This window comes from Heteronotia binoei, chromosome 13, assembly GCF_032191835.1.
Source record: "Heteronotia binoei isolate CCM8104 ecotype False Entrance Well chromosome 13, APGP_CSIRO_Hbin_v1, whole genome shotgun sequence".
Lineage (NCBI taxonomy): Eukaryota > Metazoa > Chordata > Lepidosauria > Squamata > Gekkonidae > Heteronotia > Heteronotia binoei.
In genome coordinates, this window is record NC_083235.1 from 47,067,203 (window position 1) to 47,094,296 (window position 27,094).

General features: G+C 45.0%; 1 protein-coding gene across 2 annotated transcripts in view; it reads left to right on the forward strand.

Moving 5' to 3' along the window:
- Nucleotides 1-4,351: 4,351 nt before the first annotated feature.
- ADCY6 (adenylate cyclase 6) overlaps nucleotides 4,352-27,094 on the forward strand; it is a 61,555-nt gene continuing 38,812 nt past the window's right edge. Inside the window, exons 1-7 of one of the 2 annotated variants that reach the window (XM_060251988.1) lie at nucleotides 4,352-4,370; nucleotides 10,051-10,164; nucleotides 10,837-11,674; nucleotides 18,517-18,666; nucleotides 19,040-19,161; nucleotides 19,390-19,501; nucleotides 24,035-24,162. In XM_060251988.1, coding sequence (XP_060107971.1) covers nucleotides 10,838-11,674; nucleotides 18,517-18,666; nucleotides 19,040-19,161; nucleotides 19,390-19,501; nucleotides 24,035-24,162 — 1,349 coding nt within the window. In that variant the 5' untranslated portion in view covers nucleotides 4,352-4,370; nucleotides 10,051-10,164; nucleotide 10,837. Of the gene's footprint in view, nucleotides 4,371-4,474; nucleotides 4,641-10,050; nucleotides 10,165-10,836; nucleotides 11,675-18,516; nucleotides 18,667-19,039; nucleotides 19,162-19,389; nucleotides 19,502-24,034; nucleotides 24,163-27,094 lie in introns of those variants that run through there. The other variant, XM_060251986.1, reaches the window with a different exon arrangement.

The following is a 27,094-nucleotide window of genomic DNA, read 5'->3' on the forward strand; positions in this document are numbered from 1 at the left end:
TTGGGAGTGAGCAGTGAAGTGGCCAAGTTTGCGGATGACACTAAATTGTTCAGGGTGGTGAGAACCAGAGAGGATTGTGAGGAACTCCAAAGGGATCTGTTGAGGCTGGGTGAGTGGGCGTCAACGTGGCAGATGCGGTTCAATGTGGCCAAGTGCAAAGTAATGCACATTGGGGCCAAGAATCCCAGCTACAAATACAAGTTGATGGGGTGTGAACTGGCAGAGACTGACCAAGAGAGAGATCTTGGGGTCGTGGTAGATAACTCACTGAAAATGTCAAGACAGTGTGCGTCTGCAATAAAAAAGGCCAACGCCATGCTGGGAATTATTAGGAAGGGAATTGAAAACAAATCAGCCAGTATCATAATGCCCCTGTATAAATCGATGGTGCGGTCTCATTTGGAGTACTGTGTGCAGTTCTGGTTGCCGCACCTCAAAAAGGATATTATTGCATTGGAGAAAGTCCAGAGAAGGGCAACTAGAATGATTAAAGGGCTGGAGCACTTTCCCTATGAAGAAAGGTTGAAACGCTTGGGACTCTTTAGCTTGGAGAAACGTCGACTGCGGGGTGACATGATAGAGGTTTACAAGATAATGCATGGGATGGAGAAAGTAGAGAAAGAAGTACTTTTCTCCCTTTCTCACAATACAAGAACTCGTGGGCATTCGATGAAATTGCTGAGCAGAAAGGTTAAAACGGATAAAAGGAAGTACTTCTTCACCCAAAGGGTGATTAACATGTGGAATTCACTGCCACAGGAGGTGGTGGCGGCCACAAGTATAGCCACCTTCAAGAGGGGTTTAGATAAAAATATGGAGCACAGGTCCATCAGTGGCTATTAGCCACAGTGTATGTGTGTATATAAAATTTTTTGCCACTGTGTGACACAGAGTGTTGGACTTGATGGGCCGTTGGCCTGATCCAACATGGCTTCTCTTATGTTCTTATGTTCTTATGTCATGCTTCCTATACAGAACACATAACTTTGCAACTGAAACAAAAACTGATGAGACCAGGCTACATATTTGGCTTGGCTAAAAATCGAAAAAGTTATTTACATTTGAGTTTAGGTCCCCATCATCCCTAACCCAGAGACTCATAGGGTGGGGGCTGGTGATATCACCCTGAATACAGTATTACTGGTATTATACTCCCACATGCTCTAAAGAACTGTTGGATCTTTGGATTATATTGAATTGCAACCATGTGACTTTGAAGAGATGGACATTTTGCCAACCACCCAGTTTAAAAAAAGACACAAATTATTTATGCACTAAATGTTAATTTTATTCATTTTCTGTTATTTACTTCATTTATAGTCTGCCTTTCTCACAGAGACTCAAGGCAAATTATACAATTAAAAACTATATGATACGAATTATATACAACAAACATCTCTATCTTTTATCCCTACCTCTAAGATGTGCCGGGTGGTATTCTCTCTCCTCCCCTGAATCCTCATTTAAGCTTATTTGGTACCCAACTTGTAGTAATGCTGGCATTTCAACTTCAGGAGCTCATTCAACCCAAGGCTGTGTGATGTTCAAGATTCTACAGACTTCCTGCACAACAGTAACAAAAAAGACTCACTGTAGACGCTACTAGGGCAGCATGACTGACCCTTTATGGATGGGGTGGTTCTGCTTATCTCTTTTCATCTCACCTTGCACCTTCCTTGGTCAGACCTGATTTTATGTTTATTCTGTTTGGCCCATCTATCATAGCACATTTCCTTTGATTGGTTATTGTTTTCTAACTGGCCTCTCTTTTGTACCATATCTCTGCTTCCACCTTTTTGTGGCTTGTATCTTCAAGCGTAAGCAAATCTCCTGTGGATGGATGCTCCTATACATCTGATGAACTGAGCTCTGGTTCAAAAAAGCTTATGCAGAAATGTTGTTAATCTTTAAGGTGCTACTGCAGCAGACTAACACCTCTCTGCAACTACCCTGTTTGCAACTTGGGGCATTTCTGCCGTTGATGTTGGAAATCTTTACAAAACTGATGGATTTTTGTTGCCCTTATTTTCTCTGATCACAAGGAGATCCCTCCAATGACTGATCTTCATCCATAATACCCCTCCAGGAACTTGCCTAGAGTAATATAAATAAATATTCTATTTTCTTGTTACTTTTGTCTTCCCGCTTACCTTTGTATTTCTGTGCTGTGTCAAAATCTACCGTCAGGTAGACGATATAGAGTGTTGAAGGCTAGGACAAACAGATTTAAGGACAGTTTCTATCCAAGTGCTGTGGTTAGGTTAAATGCAGGGTTATGAAGGATTATCTGTTTTAGATGTATTTAAATGGTTTAAATGGTTTTATGAATGTTTATCTGTTTTAGATGTATTTAAATGGTTTAAATGGTTTTAGATGTATTTCAAATGGTTTATGAATATGTGTGTTTGATGTGTTGGTATGTTTGTGGAAGAGCACCTCATTTCGTTGCTCTCTTTTTGTTGAGAACAATGACAATAAATCTATCTATCTATCTATCTATCTATCTATCTATCTATCTATCTATCTATCTATCTATCTATCTATCTATCTATCTATCTAGAAAGTAAGTTCCTTGGGGCAAGTGCCATGTACACAGATAGTGCTATCTTAAATAATTAACATTGCTATCATGATCTACATTAATTGAGACAATGGGAGTTGGAAAGTTGACTATGAAGTGGTCCCAGCTAGTTTAAAAAAGACGAAAAAGAAGGAGGAAACTGTGTCTGCAAGGAAAATACCTTGATATCCTTGGAGACATTTCCCTCCAGACTTAAATACTGCTGGAGAAGGAGTTAAAATATATCCATACGTGCAGAGAAGTAGCCATGGAAGCCAAAAGCATGCAAAGGAGGGAGATATGTTGTGGTACCCACATGATGTAACATCTGATACATTTGCAGGCTTCTTTGTTTCTCTCTCTGTTCACAGCTTCGGAGGGGATAAAACCAGTGCACACCACTTGGTCCAAATCCCCACAGCCACCAAATATGATGCAATGGAAACTTCAGCAGCAAAAGACATCTACATTGAATAATTAATTAACACCCCCTTCTCCAGCTTTCTTGCCTAGGGAGAATCAATTCAGGAGAGCTCAAGGGAAACCGAGACCTCTTGCACCTGGGAGAATCACTCTCTGAACAGCGCTTTAATAAATCACTCTGTTAAGGCAAGGTGGCAGTGTTAATCCATAGCCAAGCCAATCTGCGTGGGAGGGGGTTCTGTGCACCCCCAGCAGCAGGACTGGGATGTGATTGTTGTGGAGGAGCCAGCGAGGCAGGCTCTTAAATGATATAGGCCATCCCTGCAACGGCAGGTACTTCCCTGAGCCCCAGTGGGGCTCACTTCTAATTAATCATTAAGCCTGTCCCTTTGGAGGATTGTGCTAAGTTACAGGCCTGCCTTTCCTTTCTCCCACACTCTCAAACCAAGGGAGTGGCAAGATTCAGGGCTGCTCTGCCTCTTGCTACCGGCCGCATGCCAGCCAAAGGCAACTTGTGGACTAACTATTCTTCTTTCTCCATTTGTTTGCTGCCAGCAAAGGGGGGGGGGGAGTTGCGGGGGGGGGGGGAGATGGTCTGAGATCTGCAGCCAGACAAGAGTTTCTTTTCATTGTGGCAAACAGGCTGGCAAGCTGCTAACTTGCCTGGTAACAAGGGCAGTTGGCTTCCCAATGGCTGAATGTCACCACCAAGGGGTGGCAAGGGACTTGAAGCTGATAGGCAACCAGCTGGCACTTGGTTGTCATTGGGGGGGGGGGGGGTCAGGAGAATTCTGGGCTAGGCGATGGGCTCAATTGGTGGCCGTTGCCTTAGCAGGTTCCCCCATCCCACTCCCAAACGGGAATTATTATGAAAACTCTTGAGGATGGAGACTTCATTTGATTGGCGGCGGGGGGGGGGGGGGAGAATGGTGTGTGAGCGGGAGGACAAGCATATGAGAAGAGTGCAGAGCATGGGGTCCTCTGGCTACCCCAAGAAATCACTGTGAGGAATAACGCAGGCGACGGGCCTCGTGTGCAAATCAAAGGACTCCGTGCCCGACATGGGGAGTGGGCCGCACAAGCGGGCCAAGTTGTTCTCCCCTCCTCCACCCACTTACCCACCCTCACCTCACCTCACCTCACCTCGAGGCAGCCTGCCTGCCTTTAGCAGGTGCCCTTGCTCTGGCTAGGTGACTTCGACTCGGTTGCCAAGCGCCCTCGCTGCTGCCTAGAATCACAGCTCCTCTCTCGCTGCCCCCCTTCCCTCCTCTCCCCTCTTCCTCCACAATTGCCCCCCGACGCAGCGCAACAGGCTGGGGAAGCAGCACACAAAAGGGACCTTGTGCCTTTAAGGCCTCCTGCTTGGCGATCCCCGGCTCGGAGCGCGGTGAGCCTTGTGGATCCGGGCTAGAGGGCGTTTACCCTGGACAACGCGGGGAGGAGGAGGAGGAGGAGAGGAGGGGACGGGCCCACAGCGAGCAGGCAGCAATGGAGAGGAGGAGAAGGCGGCGAGGGGGGGCTGTGCCGTAAACAGAGAGTCGTGGGGCCGGGGTGGGGGGGAGCTGGAGAAGGACCCGCTTGGCAGGCGAGGCGGCTTCTTTCCACCCGGAGGAGAGGAGGTCCCTGTAGCGCCAGGACTCGGCCCAGGCACTGGGAGGTAAAGGGGCGGCGGGGGGGGGGGTGTCGTCTCTGTACAGTTCGTGGAGCCGGGGTGGAACAGGGAGTAGGAGCGCACAAAGAGCGGGAGAGATCGCGAAGGGGTCATGCATTGCGCTCGGGAAGGGGAATGGAGGAGCCGGGGTGTGTGTGTGTGTCTGGGGTGGTGGCGAGTTTGGTTCTGGGAACAGCCGGTTCCAGAAAGGCCGGGCCTTTGAAGGAGCTTGCTCTCCAGAGGAATGAGAAAAGAACGGCGGGAATCGGGGGGGAGGGGGGGGGAGAGACTGGTGCTGCAGTTAGGCCGTCCCCACGTCGTCTTTGAGTGATCAGATATTGGCCAAAGCATGCCCGTTTGGAGAGCAGGGAAGGCCAAGGGAAGCGGCGGACTTGGGGGGAATCCCGGCGGGTGGGTCTTGGGACGGGGTAGCCCAATGAGGAGCGCAAGAGGGTAGCCCAGATTCCTGCGGATTGGCGGTGGGGGGACGCACCTGCACAGCCGGGCAGTGCGGGGATCCTTTGATGCCGGGGCCAGGAAAGTTGTCTTGTCGCGGCTCCTTAGAAGGTCCTTATGGAAGGCTCTGACTGGGGGAGACTGATATGTTCCTTTCCTAGCTCGCCCCCCCCCCCGGTTCTGATCTGGGCAGCATAGGCCAGAAAGTCCCAAGCACCTGGCAAAGGGCATAATGCAACCGATTGTGTCTTACTTGAGGGAAAGAAGGGAATGCCCATAAAAGGTTTAACCTTCATTGTTCTGTTTGTGAAGACTAAAATATATAACCTATTCTCCCACCGCCACCGTTGGCTCCCCTACCATTGGTTTTCTGGGATCACTGTGGCTGATTGGCTGGTTGAAGAATATGGGCGGGACTGTATGGCTAATCTCAGCCTGGTCAGGTTACATACCTGAAGAAGGAGCAGGTGGGCTTCCCTCAATCTTTAGCTACCTCTGCATTGGTCTTTGGGAGTTTCCCCCCACTTGTCTGCAGCTTAAACAGAGTTCACAAGTGGTCATTCTGGGGTTCTTCAGCATGTATGCAACACCCAGGAGGTACAAGGGGGGTGGGGAAGAGAAGGACATTATCTTTCCAAAGCAAACTGTGGCCTCCTAACAGTCGGACAACACTTTTGTTCCAAAAGGTACTACTTTGGGTATGTGTTCCGATGGACCAACACAGCTATCTGCAGTTTTGTCTATAACCAGGTGTGATTTAAAGGCATATTGTGCCATAAGGAAATGAGTGCTTGAATATAGGAAGTAGTGCGTGTGAACTGAGAGAAACTGCCAAAAGGCTGCAATCGTTTTAGGATATATTGACCTCAGGAAAATGTGATTATTTTATCACATTGTTGCTGTTTATTATGATGATACTGTTTTAATGCTTTCTTATGTTGCAGTTTTTGTTTCAACAATGAAGGGGTGCTATTTAGCTGAGATCCTTCTCCCTCCACCCCTTCTTTTAGCACAGTACCTTAGCTAAGTTATATCCTCTATGCCTGACCTCCTCAAACTGGTTATGAAGTTGTCTCTTGTACAGCTTGGCTGCTTAAACCAGCTGCTGTCTCACACAAGAGGTAGAAGAAGAGGAGTTGGTTTTTATACCTGTCTTTTTTCTGCCTTAAGGAATTTCAAAGTGCTTCTTTCCTCTTACCCACAATAGACACCCTGTGAGATAGGTGGGGCTGAGACAGTTCTGAGAGAACCGTGACTAGCCCAAGGTTACCCAGCAGGCTTCAAGTGGAAGGGAATCAACCCTGGTTCTTCAGATTAGAATCCACTGCTCTTAACCACTGCACTACACTGACTGTCTAGGGGTGGCTGCATCAGAGTGTTCCCTCGGTATTCCAGATGAGAAGGATGTTGTGAGGATTGCAGGGGAAATGAAGAGGGTTCTGGTGTCCAGAGCCTGTTGGCATTTTTACTGGAAAGAGTAGTGATGTTATGATGTTGATGCCATCTCCTGGAATGGACGCAGATAAGGGGGGGAATAGAATCCATATCTGAAGTGGATGGAGCTAAAATGAACAAGGGTTGGTTGACTTTTGAGATAAATAGAGTTTGAGAAAAGAAAACTATTCCAGTTTGGTTTCACATTGAACTGGTGGAGCAAGGGACCCAGCTGCAAAACGCTTTCCTCACTGGGCTTAAAAGTCTATCTTGTTGCATGCTGTGCAGGAGAAGAGGGTGAGAGCGAGGCTGGAATGGCAAAGGAATGTTTGACTGAAGTGCAAACACTGGTAAAATTGAATTTGGGCGGAAATGCATGTGAAGTTCCTATTGCTGTTGAATTTGGGCAGAAATGCATGTGAAGTTCCTATTGCTGTTCGTTCCAGATATTTGATATGAGGGGAGAACAAGCAGGGAGTAAAACTTGATTCTCTGGAGACCTCAGATCGCACAGACAAGACTGCATTTTCACTGGGTATGCACTTCTCTGGAAATTTATCATAATTTTGTTCAATTCATCTTCTTTTTTAACTCCTGGATGTGTTTGTTGTTTGCTGTCACAGCTGACTTATAGTGACTCTGTAGTGCAGGGGTATCAAACATGCGGCCTGGAGGCCAAATCAGGCTCCCGGAGGGTTCCTATCAGGCCCGCGAGCGAGTCTGCTTTCTTCTCCTCCTCTCTTGCTTCCCTCTATGTCACAGCTTGCTTTGCCAGGCTTGCTCAATTGCACAGGAGCTACGGATCAAAGCCCCCTTTCCTTCTATTGGCTGTGGCTCTGCCCCCTCCTCATCCCCTGGCAAGGGAGGGAAAGAGCCAGAGCTTCCTTTGCGCAGTACCCTTGATCACACAGGAGAGATACAAATTTTAAAATTGTGTTCGTCAGTGTCCCTTATAAAGTTTATATCTCAGCTACTTATATGACACACATGGCTTGGCCCAACAAGGTCTCATTTATGTCAGATCTGGCCCTCATAACAAATGAGTTCGACACCCGTGCATGGGAAACGTCAGTGTCATGATGCCAGTATTCATTGGAGGTCTCCCATCCAAATACTAGCCAGGGCTGATACTGCTTAGCTTCTGAGAGCTAATGAGATTGGGCAGGGGTCCTCAACCCCCGGGCTGCAGACCAGTACTGGTCCCATTGGTCCACAGAGTGAGGCAGAGGCACCACACTGCCCCTTTCACCCACCCAGGTCACTCCAAAGCACCACCTCTTTCATCCATCTGCCTGGGTTCCAGGTGGGCGGAAGGGGCAGTGCAGCAGTGACCTTTGCCTACCCCTCATTTAAAGACCCCCATGGGGGGCAGGGGCAGAGCATGGGGGCAGCCTGGGGCAGCAAATCCCACAGCACCACCACCATCGCCGGTCCATGGAAAATTGTCTTCCACAAAACCTCTGGTGCCAGAAAGGTTGGGGGCCACTGGTCTCTGGTGCCAGAAAGGTTGGGGGCCACTGAGATTGGGCTAGCTTGGGCAATTGCGGTGAGGGCCCTAGATACATACTTACTAACAAAACCAGTTATTGTGGTGTATGTAGGCTTTTGTGGGCTCCAGGATCCTGAGGAATCACTGTTGGTGAAGGCTGGGTCACTCAGTGTTTGGGTGAAATGCAGAAAACAAAGAGGTGTATTTTGGGTGGTGCTCCTTTCTGGTAGTGATCCCAGTTAATGAAGACTCGAAGCTGCTCTTGTCTGCATATCTCTGTATCTTTGTCAGCATAGACCTATCTTGAGTTCCATTACTCGATCACTCTAATGTTTGGTGGAATGTTGGGGAACTAGCTTTGATACACAGATATTAGCTAAAAGCATGTCAGTTTTAGTGAGGAAAGGATGAGGAATAGTACATTTTGGTCCTTTATTAGTTAAGCTTGTTCCCTTCCTTTCTCTTTCCCTTCAGGACTGCTTGCCAGGTAGCTTACAGGGCCTGGAACTAGTGTGTCATTGCGGGGGTCTACCATTACTTTCTACAAGGACCTATCCATATATGTATGGACCTGGGTGACCATGGGCAAGAATTCTTGTACATGTTTACCTTATCTCTGTTGCTGCCCAGAAGGTTTTTACCTTGAGGTTACTAATTTAAATTTCTTTACTGTTAGGGTACAAGGGGGCCTTGGTAGAAATAAGTATACCTGTCCCTTCCAGCCTCCCAAGAATACATTTTTTTGGCCAGCTTAAGTTTAACTAAATGAACAAAAAAATTAATGTTTCTCAGGCAGTGTGCACATCAGTACTTTAAGCAACCTTATAAATGTCAAATTAACATCTATTTACTTCAGCGCAATTGGGGACAGGTCCCATGTCACAATCACATGTTGAGATTCACTCTAAGCTTAATCTTCTAATACACCATTTCCTTTAAAAATGAGTGTTCTGGTGGGCACTGTGGTAAGGGCAGGGGCCAGTGGTCTGTGTAGGACTTGAGGTTCAGGGGGCAGGCCCTTTGCTTTGTAAGGGCCTGAGACAAATTACCCAATTTCTTCTAAGTAGCTCTGTCTCCCTTCTTCCCTCAGTTCCAAAATGATCATGTCACTAAAATAGAAAACTTAGACTGATTCTGCAGCCTACCCCAGTGTTTTGTAAGGCTGTTAATGAATACTAGTTAAATATCCTTCATCATGCGAAGGCAGAGAGGAAATCCTGTGCATTGCACTCCCATGGTTAAATGTTGGTGGGGACCATGTCCTGTTGGTGTTGGAGAGGTTGTGCTCCTACTGCTACAGTGTTCCCAAATGCAGCACTTCTCCTCCCAGCCACTAGTGTCAGCTGTTAATTAATATAAGAGAGAATGAAATGAGGCACTCAGGGACTGCATCAGGATGGGGCGAGTCATATTCCTTGCCTCTGGTGACCTCAGATGTCAAGAATCAAGCCAGTTCCTTCTTGTCAGTGCTGCCTCTTCTCCCTAATGGGTTCTGTCTCTTGGTCATTCTAAACTGTAAGGTAAATGTGTTAATATATCAGTGGCTGGTCACCGGAGCAGATATTTCTTTATGTTTTGTCAGTGGCTAACTCAGATTCCTTTAATTACCCTATGTAGGACTGGAAAAATACTACTGATTGTAAGCCCCGGCACCCGCATTTGAGTGATTCTTTGCTGCCTGAGGCTAAAAGACAAGTGTGAATGTTCCTTTTGATCTGGAATCACTGTTTGTCTGCTTCTGAACACGTTCTGTTCAATAGAGCATTATTTTCATGCTCTCTCTATACTTTGGACAAGCAAGGGGTGCAAAATAAAGGAAACAAAAGTGGTTAAAACTCAGTGGGGATGCTGCCACTAACTCTGAAATGACTGGGAGACAACTAAGAGAATGCAAGAAAATGGCCATTGGTTAGGAAGGAAAGAAATACCTGGTCTAGAGTCTCAGAGAGCTGCAGAATAGGATTGCCCAGTTATTTCAGCTGTGGAATGGTATCTAACATGCACGACCAGCCTGACCAGCTCCTCTTCTCTCTGCAGGTTTCAGCCTTGGGTCAATGTTGAAATGAGAGACACCCCCCACAGTTTCCAGTCTGCCTTCCCTATGGGAGATCCATGACGCCTCATCACACCCAGTTCCCAGCGGCCCTCCAGGTACCAGCACTTCCCCAAGGCAGGGCAAATGACCCCTGCAAGGTGGAGATAGTCAGATGTTCCAGAGACCTCTGTAGAAGCACACACAGGGGTTTTGGAATATGGCTCACTGATCACATCAGACCTCCCTTGGCAAGAACACTGGATGCTTTCTTCCTGGAGATCCTGCATGTGCTAGCCCTGTCCTATTCTTGTATTGGGCATATTTGATTGTGCCCACCACCATCCTGCTGCTGCCACTCAAGCCTCATCCCATCTTCCAGGGCAGTCTGTTCTCCTTGCCAATGTGTGTCCAGTATAGTGGCTGGCTTCTTGTGTACTGTGAATCCTGTAAACTATACAGTAACTTATAATGAAAGTATCCCCCCATTCTTTGACCATGCTTCTAGAGAGGAATGCTCAATCTCAGGGTTCTACCTACCAATAATATACTGATCCACCATTTCCTTTTTCCTTACTTTGGGACTCTTCCGGGAGAACAGGTACATGAAACATTTCCTGCCTGCTGGCTTGCACGTCTCTGTGGTGTGACTCTCAGGCAGGAACTGCTCCCCCAGTTGAACTGTATGCCGCTGAGTGTCTTGGAGAGGCAAATCTCTGAGTCATTCTCCTTTCCCTGCAGCATTTACTGCTGTTTATGCCTCTTTCTGACCTGGTTTTCCTTTCCTGCAGCATGTCCTGGTTTAGTGGCATCCTGGTGCCCAAGGTGGACGAACGGAAGACCGCTTGGGGCGAGCGCAATGGGCCCAAGCGCCATCGCCCAGCACTTTGTGGTCCACGCTACATGAGCTGCCTACAGGACCCAGAGCTGGAGCGTGGAGGCAGCGGGGGGCTGGGACTGAACTGTTCATGGCAGGAGGACCATTATGGCAAGAAGCAGCAGCCGTCATTGCCACCTGGTCCTGGGACAGGAGACCTGGGACTCAAAGCTGTGGATCTGGGCTTTGAGGATGGCAGCGGCACAGGGAGTGAGGCCAAGGGACTCTTGGCAAGCGATTGCAGCCGGCGCCTCCTGCAGGTGTTCCGTTCAAAGCGTTTCCGCTCCGCCAAGCTGGAGCGCCTCTATCAGCGCTACTTCTTCCAGATGAACCAGAGTTCATTGACTGTGCTCATGGGAGTCCTGGTGCTCGCCTGTGGCATCATGCTGCTGTTTCACTGTGTGCCTGGTGCTCCCCGTGTCCCCTATGCTGCTGCCCTTGCTGTGGCGGCTGCCCTCTTTCTGTCCCTTATGTTTCTCTGCAACCGGACTGGCTTCCATCAAGACTGCATGTGGGCTGTGAGTTACCTGGTCATCGGAGCATTATGCGGGGTGCAGGCCGTAGGCACCCTTCTGGTCTCACCACGTAGCGCCTCCGAGGGGGTCTGGTGGAGCGTCTTCTTCATCTACATCATCTACACTCTACTGCCTGTGCGTATGCGAGCGGCTGTGCTGGCTGGGGCTTTGCTTTCAGTGCTGCACCTGGTAATCTCTTGGCATCAAAACCGTATGGACTCCTTCCTCTGGAAGCAGGTAAGGAGGAGGGCTGCAGGAGGCAGGAGTGGATAATGAGCACTTATGTGACAAAGAAGCAGATTGAAAAGTGCTGGGAAAGGAACAGCTGAAACCCTACACTAATTGGGGGGAGGTATCTTATTGGAGGAGATTTGAGGCTTTGGGTGTGAAAAGGAAAGACTGTCAAGGCTGGAGTTGGGGATAGCAATTGGCTCTGATTCCCAGGCACTGTTGAATGAGCAAGCAAGTGGCTGCCTTGGAGCTTAAAGGCCAAAGCCTCCTTCTCAAGTGACACTTGCAGCAGGGACTTACTGCTGTATGGCTCCTTCCTGTGCCACTAGGGAAACGTGAGATGTCTCAGACCAGGCCGGCTCTTCCTCAGCACAGCAGGGCTGCCCCAGTTTTCCAAGGGTCGAGTAGAATATGATTTTAATGGGACATCCAAAATGATCTGCCAGAACTCTCCATTCCGTGCTCTGAGTGAAAAGTGACTTTTATCTGCACCTGTGCAGTCCTGCCCAATTTCACCTTTGGGTGCATAGTAACAGTGTGGGGGCACCTTGAGATCTCTCGTGCTCTCATTAGCATCTCATTTATTTATCCAGTGCAGAAACCAACAGCATCTCCACAAAATCTTTGCTTAATTTCTTATAATGAGAATAGTTCTCACATGGTTGAATGTTTGTGGTCTGTCTGAGGCTGAGACCAGAAGTTGTTTAAGAGTGGCTTTTGGTTGCTGAAAGGAAGACTTTTTGTGTCCTGTCCTTCTCCGGGGAACCCCTAAACTTCCAGTGTCCGCTTTTATTTCACAAGTCCTTGACTGGCTTCTTGAATCACCTATGGAATTTCCTGCAAACATAAGCAGAGTTACATCCTTCTGAGCCCTTCAATTGATTTAGAAGGATGTAACTGTTCAAGATTGCACTGCCAATGTTTGCATGGAATAGAATAGACTCGTACCAGGATTTGGATGATGAAGAATTCTATGATATTCAACATTTTTTTTAAGTGGATGCATTAAAAGTTACTGACTTCCCTGTATTGCTGAGGCTAGTGTAACTTTCAGGACCCCATAGAGAACCAGATCCAGGCCAAGGCTACAATAGCACATCTGAACCACTGTCACTGCATTATTGGTGCTGTGTAATATGTGCTGCGTGGTGCTGTTGTAGCGGTGTAGCATTGATAACTTTGTCCCAGCTGGGGTAGCTAGTCTTAGATCAGTCTGTCTGTGCCTTGGTACTCTGTCAGTTGCTGAACTGAACATGTCTAAGGAATGCTTTTGTGTTCATTTCTGCAAAGTGCAAAAGCTCTATTAACCCTTATGCTCATCAGTAGTTGCATCATCTTTTTGTCATTCTGTTGTCCATCCCCTTGATATATAATTAAGTTTTGGATTTTTATCCCCTTTGAATCTGTTAAATTCAGAATGTCAAAACACTAGGTAATTGTGCTGTTGTTGCTGTGTGCTGAAACTTCTACATAATGTATTTTTTTAACACAAATCATTAAAGGGTGGAAACCCCACAGTAGTAACAGTGCAGCAGTAAAATGCATAATATGTGTGCACAGAGGGAAAAGCTGGGAGGAAGGGAAAGAGGCCCCAAGAGGGTGGCGACACAGAATAATGATCTGGCATTTTCCAGGCTCTCGTGGTGACACATCTGAGCCCCTCTATTGAAACGGGCTTTTAAAAAATAGGTTTGAAAAACTCTCATATCTGCAATTTTTACCAAAAAAGTTATGGTTTTCTACCATTACGGTTGGTAAGACTGGATAAGACCTTTGTTCTGGGAATAAGCAGGAGAGCATGGGTTCTGTAAAGCCATGAGATGTGAGATACTTCAGGAATCCTGTTTACCTGAAAGAAACATCATGGCTTATTTTCTACATGTGCTGTCAAGACAAAAAAAGGGGGGGTAGGTTTTAAATTTATATACAACTTACAATTATGTACAGTACTTAAAATAAAATAAAAAACTTTGGGGCATAACATTTTGTTGAGGGGTAGTCATCTTCCTGTCAGGTAAATATGGATGTTTGCAGAGAGCCACATCTTTCATTTGTTCCTGTGACTCTTAAGTAGATTTCATATCTGGCCAAGGATTTGGAACCAGGTTTCCCACATCCAAATTTGATGCTCTGGGTTGTATTCTAGGACTCCCTTCCTCTAAGTTGGGTCCTATGATTTTCTTCTGCAATGTCTTTTTTCAACTCCAAAAGACTGGATAATGACTTTTTCTAATGAACAAAGGCTTCCTCTGCTGAAGAAAGTTCTTTTTTAATTGAAGGAAGTCTTTCACCATTGCAAGAAAACTTGGTGGAAGAGAGTCAAAGGATCCAGCCTTTTATTCTGCAGTATTTTTAATTGGCTTAGGTAGTGTCACCTGTCTAGAGAGGTGACTTGGCCACGGTTACACGTGCCTTGATAACATCCAGATGAAGCTGTTGTAGTGCATACCACATTTGGTTGCCTTTGCAGAGTTCTTGGAAACTTCGGTTTAGTTCAAAATTCAACCATCCAGTTGTTGTTTGGGGCTCACCACCTAGGTAACTTTAATTTATTTTGATCTACTTACATCAGCTTTCAGTTTGTTTCCTGATGCAATTTGAAATCTTTGTTTTGACCTTTTAAATCATTAGTCATCTGATCTGAGGCAAAATTGCCTGGAGAACCGCCTTCAACCTCCTAGGGGTTGGTTGGACCCCTATTTTTTATGCCATCCTTTTGAAGGGTGATAATGAGTGATGGTGGTCCAAGATTATAGAGTAACCCCTCTGACAGGTTAATTTGACTATTTTGCTGGTTCAATTTTTGTTCTTTGGAAAGGAAGTTAATGCACACTTGTTTGACTTAACTCATATTTTTAAAGGCACAATGTTATGGTGTCCCAATGTGGGGAAGAGGGCTGGCCATTTTGGCACTTGTAAAGATTGGGCCCTTGTGACATTGTTACAATTTGGTGTAGTGGTTTGTAGTGGCAAACCAGTTTGGTGTAGTGATTAAGTGGACAGACTCTTCTCTGGGAGAACTGGGTTTGATTCCCCACTCCTCCACTTGCAGCTGCTGGAATGGCCTTGGGTTAGCCATTGCTCTTGTAGGAGTTGTCCTTGAAAGGGCAGCCTCTGGGAGAGCTCTCCCAGTTCCACCTACCTCACAGGGTGTCTGTTGTGGGGGAAAGAGATGAAGGATATTGTCAGCCACTCTGAGACTCTGTTTCAGAGAGAAGGGCGGGGTTCAAATCTGTGGTGATCTTCTTTGGTCTTCTTAAGTGGTCCATGCTTGGCTCTAAATTGATGTTGATGTATCCAGTTTGTCCCCGGATACTCTGTAAAACCTAGTTGTGTCTTTTTTAGTTCAGTCTAAGCACTGAATTCAGTGGGACTTACCCATGGTAACTATGTTTAGAATTGCAGCCTTAGAGTGAAGGCCTAACAGATTTACTTCACTCTAAGCAAAGTGAAATTGGTGACCTTAGACAGGAATAATTTTGCATAGGATTGGTCTGTTATGCGTTTTAATTTTATCTGCATTTTTGTGCTGTTTTCTATGCGCATACATAAGTGTCTTTATTATTTCTGTGAATTTTAAAAATTGTGTATGCTGTCCTCTACCAAAACAATGGGGTTTAAGCATTTTAACTAAATAAATATAAAGCATATTCTCCAAAACTGTAAGAACCCCCTTAAGCCTGTGAAATAGCTCTTCAGCATGTTTAATATTTTATGTAGAATAGTCCCCTCCCCATGCTTTAGCAGAACAGGCTATTGTAATGTGAGGACTAGATTAACGTTGCTTTTCCAAGGCCTGTAGTAATTCAATTAAAGAATATTCAATTTTATTCTGAACTGATAATATTATCCCGCCAACCTTTATTGGGGAGTTTATAAACTCTGTAAACAGAACAAAACTTTTTCCAGTCCAGTGATAATTCTGCAGTCATTTTGAGCCCTGCATTGTTTGTTATTCTTTTATTCATTTTGCCTTTGAAGTGCTTTGTGAAATGGTGAGGGTTGCATGCTGAAGGACTGCCCTCTTCCCAATGGAAATTCCTTTAAAATTATCTGTTGTTGTTATGTGTTTGGGATTGTAAGCTGCTTTCCTGCACCCACTCTTGGCATTTTTGCCATGCCTCAGTGGCTGCTGGACAGCTATGCTCCTTTCTTAGCTCATGAACTGGGAGTGGTGGTAGTTAGTGACAGTGATGTTCTGATACCCAGGCAGAAATCAGTATTAATGAGAAGCCTTACAACCATCTAGTTTTGAAGCACTGTGTAATGATAATGACCCTCGTTCAGGTCTGCTCAGTAATCAGCTATGGCAGCTCTTTGTCCTACAGGCATACTGACAATTGTGTGGGGAAAACATTCAATGTGAACCTTGTTGTGCCTTCTTTAAGCCAGTTGCTCAGGGTATCTTCAACTGGGTGCCTTATAGTACCAACAGTCATGGTAAAGGAGATACCTAACATTTATTTATGAAAATATTCAGAGCACATTGTGTGTGTTAATTTGCAGCCTTGTAGGATAGGCCACTATTATTCCTCTGTATTGCAGATGTGTGGAGAGGTGGGAAGATGGCTGAGGCTGAAAGAATAGTGGTTTGCTTAAAGCCAGTTAGTGCAGGGGTGTTGAATACATTTGTTATGAGGGTCGGACCTGACATAAATGGGACTTTATGGGGCTGGGCCATGCATGTCATAAAATGTAATGCCAGATAGCGGAGATATAAACTTTATAAAGGATATAGACAAACATGAAGGTTTTTTCCGCTTTAAAATACAAGCATGCTTAAAATTATATGTTGTCAAAGGCCTAAAACTCTTGCAATATTTTGTTTAAAATGGAAAGGTGGGGAAATAGTGGGATTTGCCAATGCAATTTTAAAATAAAACATCAAGAAAAAACACAAGGATCACAGCAGAAACTAAAAATCTAAACTAAAAATATAAAATGGTCTGACTCTAGGAAAACGTTAAATGGCTGAGCACTGCAAGCTTCTCTCCCCCCCCCCCCCCACAGATATACTCAGATTGGCAATGGCTCTCCAGTGTAATATCCCCTTTTGGCTGTGGGTTCCCAGGTTAGAGTACTCACCACGCACCAGTTCTCAAGTTCATTCAGCAGAGACAAGCTGGGTCAAAGCATCAAACCTTTATTTGCAAAGAGAGCACTCCAGCAAGCAACAGGTTCAGCTGGCCATACAAATGCTGGAAAGTGAAACTACTTGAGCTCCGCTCCATTGAAAACATTACAGCACAGACAAAGTTGTGAAGAAAATGTAGAATGAATTTTCTATTAAAGTCTCTGAGCCCAGATAGACTATTCCCAGAGTAGTCTATCTGGGTGCAGACACCTTAATGGAAAATCCATTCTGCATTTTCTTGCAGCTTTGCAAATCCAAAAGAACTTCCTACTGAAGCAGGCAAAGGCAAGGCAGAAGGAGCTGGGACTTCAGCAGCCTTGGAGCTTCAAAGGGTGAGGAGAGGGGAGAAAAGAGCTGCAAGCCAGATTAAAGAGTTGCATCCTGCGGGTTGTAAATTTGATGCCCCTGAGTTAGTGAATTTGTGGCTGAGAAAACTTCAACCAGTGACCTACAAGACAATTTTTTAAAATCCTGCCCTTTTAAGGGGAGGGCACGGTGGCTCAGTGGTAGAGCATCTGCTTGGGAAGCAGAAGGTCCCAGGTTCAATCCCTGGCATCTCAAAAAAAAAAAAAAAAAAAAAAGGATCCAGGCAAAATAGGTGTGAAAAACCTCAGCATGAGACCCTGGAGAGCTACTGCCAGTCTGAGACGACAATACTGACTTTGATGGACCAAGGGTCTGATTCAGTATAAGGCAGCTTCATATGTTCATAAGGAGCTAAAGGTAGCTCTTCCCTCCTCTGTTTTTTCTTCACAACATCCCTATGAGGTAAGCTAGATTGTGGGAGAGGAAACATGATTGGTCCAAGGTCATGGTAGAATGGAAAACTGAGAATAAATCACCCAAGTCTTTGATACTCTGATAGTTCAGAGCACATCACCATGTTGTATCGCGGTTAAAGCATCAGGCTAGGACAGGAGTGGCCAAACTGTGGCTCGAGTTTCACATGTGGCTCTTTCACACATATTCCGTGGCTCTCAAAGCTCCCACAGCCCTGTCAGCTGGCTTGGAGAAGGCATTTGTCTCTTTAAATCATTTCTCCAAGTCAAGCCAGCTGGCAGCTTGGAGAATTAATTTAAATTGCTTTCTTTCCACATCTCCCTCCCCATCTATTTGCTTGCCTTCTTTCCTTCCTGCTTTCAAACATCTGCCACTCATGTCTTGTGGCTCTCAAACATCTGACGATTATTCTACATGGCTCTTACGTTAAGCAAGTTTGGCCATCTCTGGGCTAGGATAACTTCCTAGTGAGATGGATTGTATGAAGAGGATGATATTTCTGTGTATAGCTACAGGGTACTCCACAATCTCCCCCTTCCAAATATGCCTTTTAGTGAATTTTCCCTCTTTCTATTCCTACTATCAATCTCCTGGAGCTGCACTCTTTGGATTTTCCTGCCACCCACTCTCCCTACTTGAGCCTTTCATACCCTGATCAGCAAGAGGGTTACAAAAGCTTCTTTTATGGATTGGGAGCATCTCCTTGGACAAAGCTTCCAATTCATTCTTCAGAGAAGGGAGGGCAGCCCAGCTTGCAGCAGAGGAAGAAGGCCCACCAGGCAAAGTACAGAAAGCAGAGCTGAAGCTGGCTCTGCGGGAGCCGAAATAATGGGCTTATTTCTCCAAGGGGATGGGCTGTCCGGGGAAGCAAAACCTAGAATGTGTCTAGGAAATGTAGTGCCCCATTTCACACAGGTTCCTTTCCTGCTTGCAGCTCAGCGCCAACATTTTGATCTTCCTTTGTACGAACATTATCGGCATTTGTACCCACTACCCAGCTGAAGTGTCACAACGCCAGGCCTTTCAGGAGACACGTGGCTACATCCAGGCACGACTGCACCTGCAACGTGAGAACCGTCAGCAGGTGGGGAACTGGTGTGGGGTCAGGACTGGACTGTGGTATTGGGGGAGGGAGTTGAGGTTGGCAGGAATGTGGCTGAAAGCAGGTGCTGTCACTGAAAGATCTCACTGTGGTCTCTAGTTCCTGGTTGTGTTACACCAGGTACTATGATGACTTTGTTCTTTGTGGGGAAGGGCTGCCAGAAGATTGGGGCCCCTCCAGTGGTGAAGGAGAATTCATTTGTTGGGAGAAGGCAAAAATACATTCGGAAGGGAACAAAGTATGAATACCGTGGCTGGCCAAAGGACTAAGGCATCGGTGCTGTCTTGGAATTTTGCAACAAAATTGTTGTATAGGTAAAATTTGTAATGGGTCTTTCTTTCATGGTGGTGGACAGGAACGGCTTCTACTGTCAGTGTTGCCGCAGCATGTGGCCATGGAGATGAAGGAGGACATTAATACCAAGAAGGAAGATATGATGTTCCACAAGATTTACATCCAGAAACATGACAATGTCAGGTACTAGGATGTTGGAATGAGGGGAGGAGAAACCTGAGAGCAAGCAGGGTTCCAAAGCTGAAGTTAACCAAAGAGCATTCTGCAGCAAATGTGGAGGACTTAATACTGTAGAATGCTTTTTGGATGGGAGATGAGAGTATGGAGAAGAGAAGCTGTTGGGGACTTAGGGGGGTTGTAGGGTGGCTGAATGTTCTGATATTCACTTCCCTTCTCTTTCCACCCAAACAGCATTCTGTTTGCTGACATTGAGGGTTTTACTAGCCTGGCATCTCAGTGTACGGCACAGGAGCTGGTAATGACACTGAATGAGCTCTTTGCACGTTTTGACAAACTGGCTGCGGTAAGTAATGAAAATACTGGAGGCATGGAGCTGGGGTGGAGACCTTTTCTGGGCCTGTGGAGAGAAGGTTATGGGGCCAGTGTTTTGCTGCTGTCGCTCTGCCAGAAGATAATGCCGTAATGTCTCCTTGGTGTCCAACTCTGCCAGATAATCCCTTCTTGATATTACAGCTGTCCAATATTCAGTGATATTAAGCAGAACATTTTCGACTCTATGTATTTTAATGGAAATTTTCCCATGTCTAAAAATCCTGATTAAGTTTATGAAACCATGCAATCGGATTCCAGTAATATATTGGGCAAACTGGACAGTTTCAAAGTAGCAATTATCCCTGGAAAGAGTGTGTGCACGCATGTGTGTGTATGTTGGGGGGAATGCCTGTATGTACGCATATAGTCTAAATTGTGGTGAAGAAGAGTACATATCATAAATCCAAACTCCAAATGAATGTGTGAGTTCACCTAACTTTAACCCGTTACAATTCGTACACCATCTTGGTGTGGAATATGGTGGTTATGGCAAAACTGACTAGCTAGTGAGGAAGATTTGCCATCCAATAAATTTGTTAAAAAATGGATTTCATTTGAAGAATGCTAGAATACAGAACTTGTTGACTCCCTGAGACCTGATATCTTCATTTTTAAGAATCTTATTTATTTATTCATTCCCCCGAGGCTGCAAGTGAAAGTGAAAGCTAATTATAGAGTTGGAAGGGACCTCCAGGGTCATCTAGTCCAACTCCCTGCGCAATGCAGGAAATCCCTCCACACTCCCTCCCCAGTGACCTCTGTTCCATGCCCAGAAGATGGCAAAAGACCTTCCAGGATTCCTGGCCAAACTGGCCTGAGAGAGAACTAAGCACTGTTGCAACCCTTTCTGCCCTCCTGTGATATGTGTTGCTTTAACTTCAAGCAGACCTGTGGAGCAAGTTTTTGTTTGTTGAACTGGAAAGGATGGAAGTAATGCCATTTACCATTTTAGTGCTTTTGGTTCCTTGTTATAAATTATACATAACGGGGAGGGGGACCCTGTTGCATGTCATCAAGTGAAGAGAATGAGGTTAGGTAAATGGTAATTGCCTGTAAACTCATTGATAGAAACCTTCATGTGAGTGAATGGGGTTCAAGCAGATTTGCTTCAAGCTGAACTGAGTTGTGCAAGTGTTTTTCACAATTGCACTACAACAGTGGTATTCACTCCACACAGCTCACAAAGAACTGCATTTGCAGTTACCATCATCCAAAAGAGCTACATAATTACAGAATGCCCTGTGTACTACTCCACCAGATACATATTCAATAAGAATTAATATTGAATGTATAACTGTGACTTACAGAGTAGCTCTGAGCATGTAGGCTTGTCTGCCCCTACCCTTACTTAGCCATTCCTTGGGTGCCTGTAGAAAGAAGTGCTTTTAAGTCAGACTTGTGACACAAAGTCATGTGCAAGCTTTCCGGCTCTCTGGAATTCATACTTAGACTGGATGTTAAAAGATAAAAGCTTTCCTGTGTCAAAGAGTTCAAGCTGAACTTTAGTACTGTAAGAGACAGAATGGCTAGAACCTCTCTCTGTGCTAAGTGGGAACAACCTGCCAGCCTCAAGACTCATTAGGCAACAGCACTGCACACTTGGGCAGATGTCATGTTGGGGGTGAGGAATAGTGCCATAGGTAACATGTCAATGAGCCACTTATAGCTCCTGAACCGCTGAATAGGTGTTACTGAAGATGTAACATCCAGATCACAAGATGTCATAGTCCCACTGTACACCACATTGGTCAGGCCACACCTGGAGTACTGGGTGCAGTTCTGGAGGTCTCACTTCGAAAAGGCTGTGAACAAAATGGAGCAGGTGCAGAAGAGAGTGATGAGGATGATCAGAGGCCTGGAGATCAAGCCGTACAAGGAAAGCCTAAGGGACTTGGGAATGTTCAGTCTGGAGAAGAGGCTGAGGGGGGGATGTAATTGCTCTCTTTAAGTATTTGAAAGGTTGTCACTTAGAGGAGGGCAGGGAGCTGTTGCTGTTGGCAGCAGAGGATCAGACTCACAATCTGTGTTCCCTCTAAGCTCCACATTGTTGTGAGCATAAACTAACTCATGAGTAGAATAAGTTAATAGCATTAAAGCCCTGAACAAGTCAACATTTGACTATCACATAAATTAGTTTTTTAGAATATTACTTCCATAACCTTGAAAAAATCTCAGAATAATTTTTTAAAATTATATTTAAGCTGTATTTTAAGAAAAATTTAAACATTATAAGAGAAAACAAAATCAAGTCAAATTTCACCCACCCCTTTCCACTATATTGGCAGACATGGCCTCCAGTACACAGGTCTGTGCACCCCTTTCTATTATGTTGGTAGACCTGGCCTTGGACTGTTGCCCTGTGCTGAGCTTTAGAAACATACCAGCACTTGGGTGGGGAAAAACTCTTGCAGTCTACTGTGTGTTTTTTAGAATATGACAACCAGCATTACAGGTCATGTATAACAGGAGGAACAATCACTGTCAGAACCCTGCCTAACCTAACAAACAGGAAGTTGTTGAAATGTTATCAACCTGCCCAAACTACTAACTTATTCAAATGTTTATATTCCACTTTTCCCTGTGACTCAAGGCAGCTTACAAATCATACTGAAAAGCATAATAGGGATGTGCAAATATATATTCCAGCTCCATTGTAGCCTATGGGAGCTATTATAGTCTATGAGCCCCATAGCTGTAATGGAGAATCAATCTGGGGGTATTGGGGGCTGTTTTTTATGTAGAGGCACCAAATTTGTAGCATAGTTTCAAAAGGATCGGACCAAGGGGTCCAGTCTATGGGCCCCAGAAGGAGGTGCCCCCATCCTCCATTGTTTCCAGTATGTTTCCTTGTGGGCAGAAGCAGAAATGTCTGAGCTACCTGTTAAAAGTTTGTGCACCAGCACGCTCTAGCACAGCTTAGACGGAACTATGCAAATAAATTTAAATTATGGGTGGAAAGGTACTGGCTGGATATTAGGAAAACAATGTTTACAGTAAGAGTAATTAAGAAATTGCATTGGCTGCCTAGAGAGGTGGTGAGCTCCCCCTCACTGGCAGTCTTCAAGCAGTGGCTGGATGAACTCTTGTCCATGGTGCTTTAAGCTGATCATTCATTGAGCAGAGGGTTAGACTAGATGGCCTCTATGGCACCCTTCCATTTCTGTTGTTCTATGTCAGAGTGTCCTTAGTGCCTTAGAGTTACAGTTTAAGAAGATGGATGTACCAGTGGCATATCATGCACAGTCTTTTGCTTAGAACGGCACTATCATATTGAGCACGCCCAGAGTTAACCCCCTTCAGGGTTGTTGGAGTCACTGAGTCTAGAAGGGTGGAACTTATTTTAGGATTGTCAATAAGTTTCAATGCCTTTCTTGTTGTTTTCCTTAATTTAAATGAGCAAGGGAAGTGCACACTATTGTTTATTTTCTTTAAACTTTTACATGTGTGTCAATACATAAAGTTTCTACATAAAGCTTTGAATTTGTTAGAATAATAACATCCAAATGTTAACTTTTTCTCCTAATAAAACATTTCAGTTCAACTATTTGTGGCTGTTGGTAGAACTCAGTGCATAATATTAATGTGGGGGTTATTTTAGTTTTGTTTGACTTGTAAGTTTAGTAAGAATGCCAAAACGGATCACAGGCTATTTTGGGCACTGGAAAATGTCCCAATTCATTCTTTTCTGAAAATCCCACATCACTCCCAGCTTTGTCAAAGAACTCCATGTCCCTCCCATTCCCTGGTTCCTGATCTGACGCCCAGTCCTTTCTTGGATCTGTTCTGATTTAGGCTGGCCATCTCAGAAAGAACTTTTCAATGCAATCATGAGAGGAATTTCTCAAGTAATCCCATTGGTTTTGATGAGCTTAGACTGGGATAACTCTGAATTCACTTATGCTGTAGGTCAGTGGGGTTCAACAAATCCAAAGGTCTCCCTAGAGCATCCCAGGGGGCACTTTCTGCTACTTTTCCTATAATATGCAGTTTTTCCCAGCCTCTCAGACCACTCCATGCTTTTTGCAGAAGTTCAGTTTGCTGTAAGCACATCTGAGTTACATAGAGGTTTTTTGCAGCAAAAGCATAACATGCACTACAGGTCCTTTGGCCTTAAATACCTGGATGTACCTGCTGGAGAACCACAGCCTAGTCAGGATTCTGGATGTGCACACAAGGGTGTTTGAGGATGCCCATATGCACTTTGTGTTTCCTGCAGGAACCACCAGTATATCTGTGGCAAACACTGTTGTGTGTGAAATGGCCCTCCTAAATGCAGGACTTTGATGGTTTCTTCATCTTATGTGGGAAAAGTAGCTTCCTTGAGGGTGCCCACAGCATTCTGGGGTGGGGGTTCTCCATGCCCTGCAGGAGTATAGTTATTGGCTGCAGTGGTCTCTCATGGAAATTTATAGGTGAAGGAGCAGAGAGTTGTTAAGTGAGATGAGAGCAGTTTGGAGAGGGAGCTAGTGTTGCTGCTGACTCCCCCTCCCCTCTTTTTTGGCAGGAGAATCATTGCCTCCGCATCAAGATCCTAGGTGATTGCTACTACTGTGTCTCAGGGCTGCCGGAACCACGGGCAGATCATGCCCACTGCTGTGTGGAGATGGGCGTTGACATGATTGAGGCCATTTCGTGAGTGTGAGAGGGGGAGCTTGCAAAGGGACTTGACTTTCAAGGTTTTATGTGCTCCACAGAGTGCTTGAATACACCATGGATGGGTAACATTAATTTAGTCATCCTCTGCAACAGCATGGTGTGTAAGATTTTGAATTCTTCAGAACTCTTTCTCTGGCTGAATATAAAAAAAACAACACACATACTCTTTAAACATTCAGCTGGATGAAGAATTTTGGCGAACTCAAAAGCTTATATAGTGTGCATTGTGTTATTTTGGTACATCCCAATAAACAGCATTACTTTTTTGTTTTTTGCATAGGATGTGCTAGACTACCTTTTCTTCCTTTTTTGGCAAATTCTCTAATTCACTATTAACAGAAATAATTATACAAAGTTTCAAAGTGTTTGCACAAACTGGTATTTTAGTTACAAACCCTATTCACCATCCACTGAGAAGGTAATTGCTGATTTGAGATAGCATTACCAGGGAAGTGTAATCTGCAGTGGGGAAAATAAAAAAAAACCCTCAAATTTTGGAACAGACTAATTCATATATGTTAGTTTCTCTGTCCCTTAAGAATTCTTATTTTTGCTTTGGCTACCAGCAGTGTTCCCTCTAAGCTGAGTTAGCATGAGCTAGCTCACAGATTTTTAGTCTCCAGCTCACACATTTTTGTCTTAGTTGAGGAAGGATGACCCTAGAGCACACTAATTTATGCAGGAGTTCATAACCTTAATGCCAGTAGCTCACAAAGCAGAATTTTTGCTCACAAGACGCTGCAGCTTAGAGGGAACATTGGCTACCAGCCTTCCTGGCTTCAGAGCACTAGTAGTTCTTAATGCCACTCTTCCTCTTACTCATTTCCATCTCCTAAAAAAATTGAGGGCATTGCCCACACATTATCTTTGGAGCCATAAGGGTCAGAAACTTGCTTTTCTTCAAAATGATAAAGCTGACATTTTCAGAGCATTTATGCAGCTTTCACTGTTAAGTTCTGCAATTGTACAATGTATTGGAAGGAATATATTTAGTTTTTTGCGTGTTGTTTGAGCAAGGTTAGTTACTGTGTCCTTTTTAAAAACAGCAACAGTGCCATAGTAGAGATGTCATGTCCTGATTTGGATGGCTCAAGCTAGCCCGATCTTGTCAGCTCTTGGAACTAAGCAGGTTCAACCCTGGATGGGAAACCCACCAAGGCAGTCCAGGATTGCTATGCAGAGGCAGGCCATGGCAAACCACTTCTGTTCATATCTTACCTTGAAGACCCTGAAGGGTTGCCATGTCAGCTGCAACTTGATTGCACCTTACAACAGAGAGAAAGAAGTGACAGCTAGGATGGACAGCTGTGGAACTGGAACACATTTTGGAGATCAAGTTTAGGTCCAGACACTTCATTTTGACTGTGATGGTGGACTCATCAGCTGTAAAGCATAAGCCTCTTAGACTCATAAAATGAATGTCAGCAACAATACACTTGTAAACAGAGTAACACCCTTTTGTGTCTGTTGACTTCAGTACACGAGGTGAAGCTCTGCTTAGGATGACACTGCTGAACTATCAGCATTACAGTAGTAGTATGAATTTCCCAGTTGTCTGAATTCTGTGTAGAGGAGGAACACCATGCCAGATTTTGAGGCTGACTTTAAAGCAGCAAAATGATTATGGAAGAGAGATTATTGGAAAACTTTTACTATCAACTGAAGGATCAGAATCTATGAGCACTTGGCACTTGAACAGCTTCTGCAGGGCTTCCTCTTTGGTTACTACTCTCAGGTCCTTTCCAACTTGCATATCATTGATTTCCTTCCTTGCCCTCTGCTACTAGTTTCCTTCCCAAAACATATTTCAGGTTCCTTGCAGTATGGCATATTGAAATAAGAGCATATGCTGAGTAAGGTCTTGTAACACAAGTTGCAGTTTTAAAGCAGAGTATATCTGCCTTTGCCTGTACTACATGGAAAACCTTACAGAGGTACGCCAACCAGGGGCTGCCTCAGACTTCTCATTCTTGGAATGGACTCTCTTCACCCCTGTGGAATGCTCATCAGTATGAGCAGCCTTCTCAGTGGAAGTCTGAACTACCTCAGGTGAATTCTAGCCCTTTACATGCTGTGCTGCTTCCCAAGTTCTTGGTTGCAGCTTCCCAAGTTCTTGGTTGTCCCTTGGGGCTGCATCACTTTCCTAGCCTAGCTGCAAGTCTGGTTCCTGCTTATTTTGTTTCAGTTTCCATTCTCAAAGAACCCACTTGCTGGACAGAGTTCACCTCTGACATGAGCAATATATATGATCAGTGGCACACAGAACATTTTTTTTTTCATTTATGCACACCCCAAAGTGGTGGCTGTAAATGTACAGAATGATGTGTGATAGAGCATCTGTTTTGGGAACAGAGGTTCCCAGGTTCATTCTCCAGCTAAGAAAGGACCAGATAGTAGGTAATGAGAAAAAGACCTCTGCTGAAGATCCACTGCCAGAGTAGGTAGACCAGTGGTCTGATGCAGTATAAGGCATCCTCATGTTTGTGGAACTGCAAAATCAGGAAATCGTTAAGAAGGATGTAATTTTGTGGAGAAAGGAGGGGGCAAACTGCCCACAAGCCCCACAGTCCAGCCACAAGGCAGTATTGGGTCATATTGCCTAAGGTTAGTGGCCAAACAAGATACCTATCCAACCTTTGACATTTAGGGCATTGGCTTAGAGACTCTCCAAGAGGTAGCCTGTTTGCCTGTTGAGTGGATTGGTATTCATATTTAATGAATCTGAACATTACCGTAACACAGTTCCATGTGCTTAAGTATACTGTGTTATCCACTGATGTCATTTGTGGGGAATATAGGAAGAGGGCCATTATCTTTTGCCCTGCCCTGGGTTATTTCTCTGTAGCCCCAATGTTCTTTGTTCATTGTCCTAGTATATGGTGAGGAATTTATACATTAGATGGCCTGA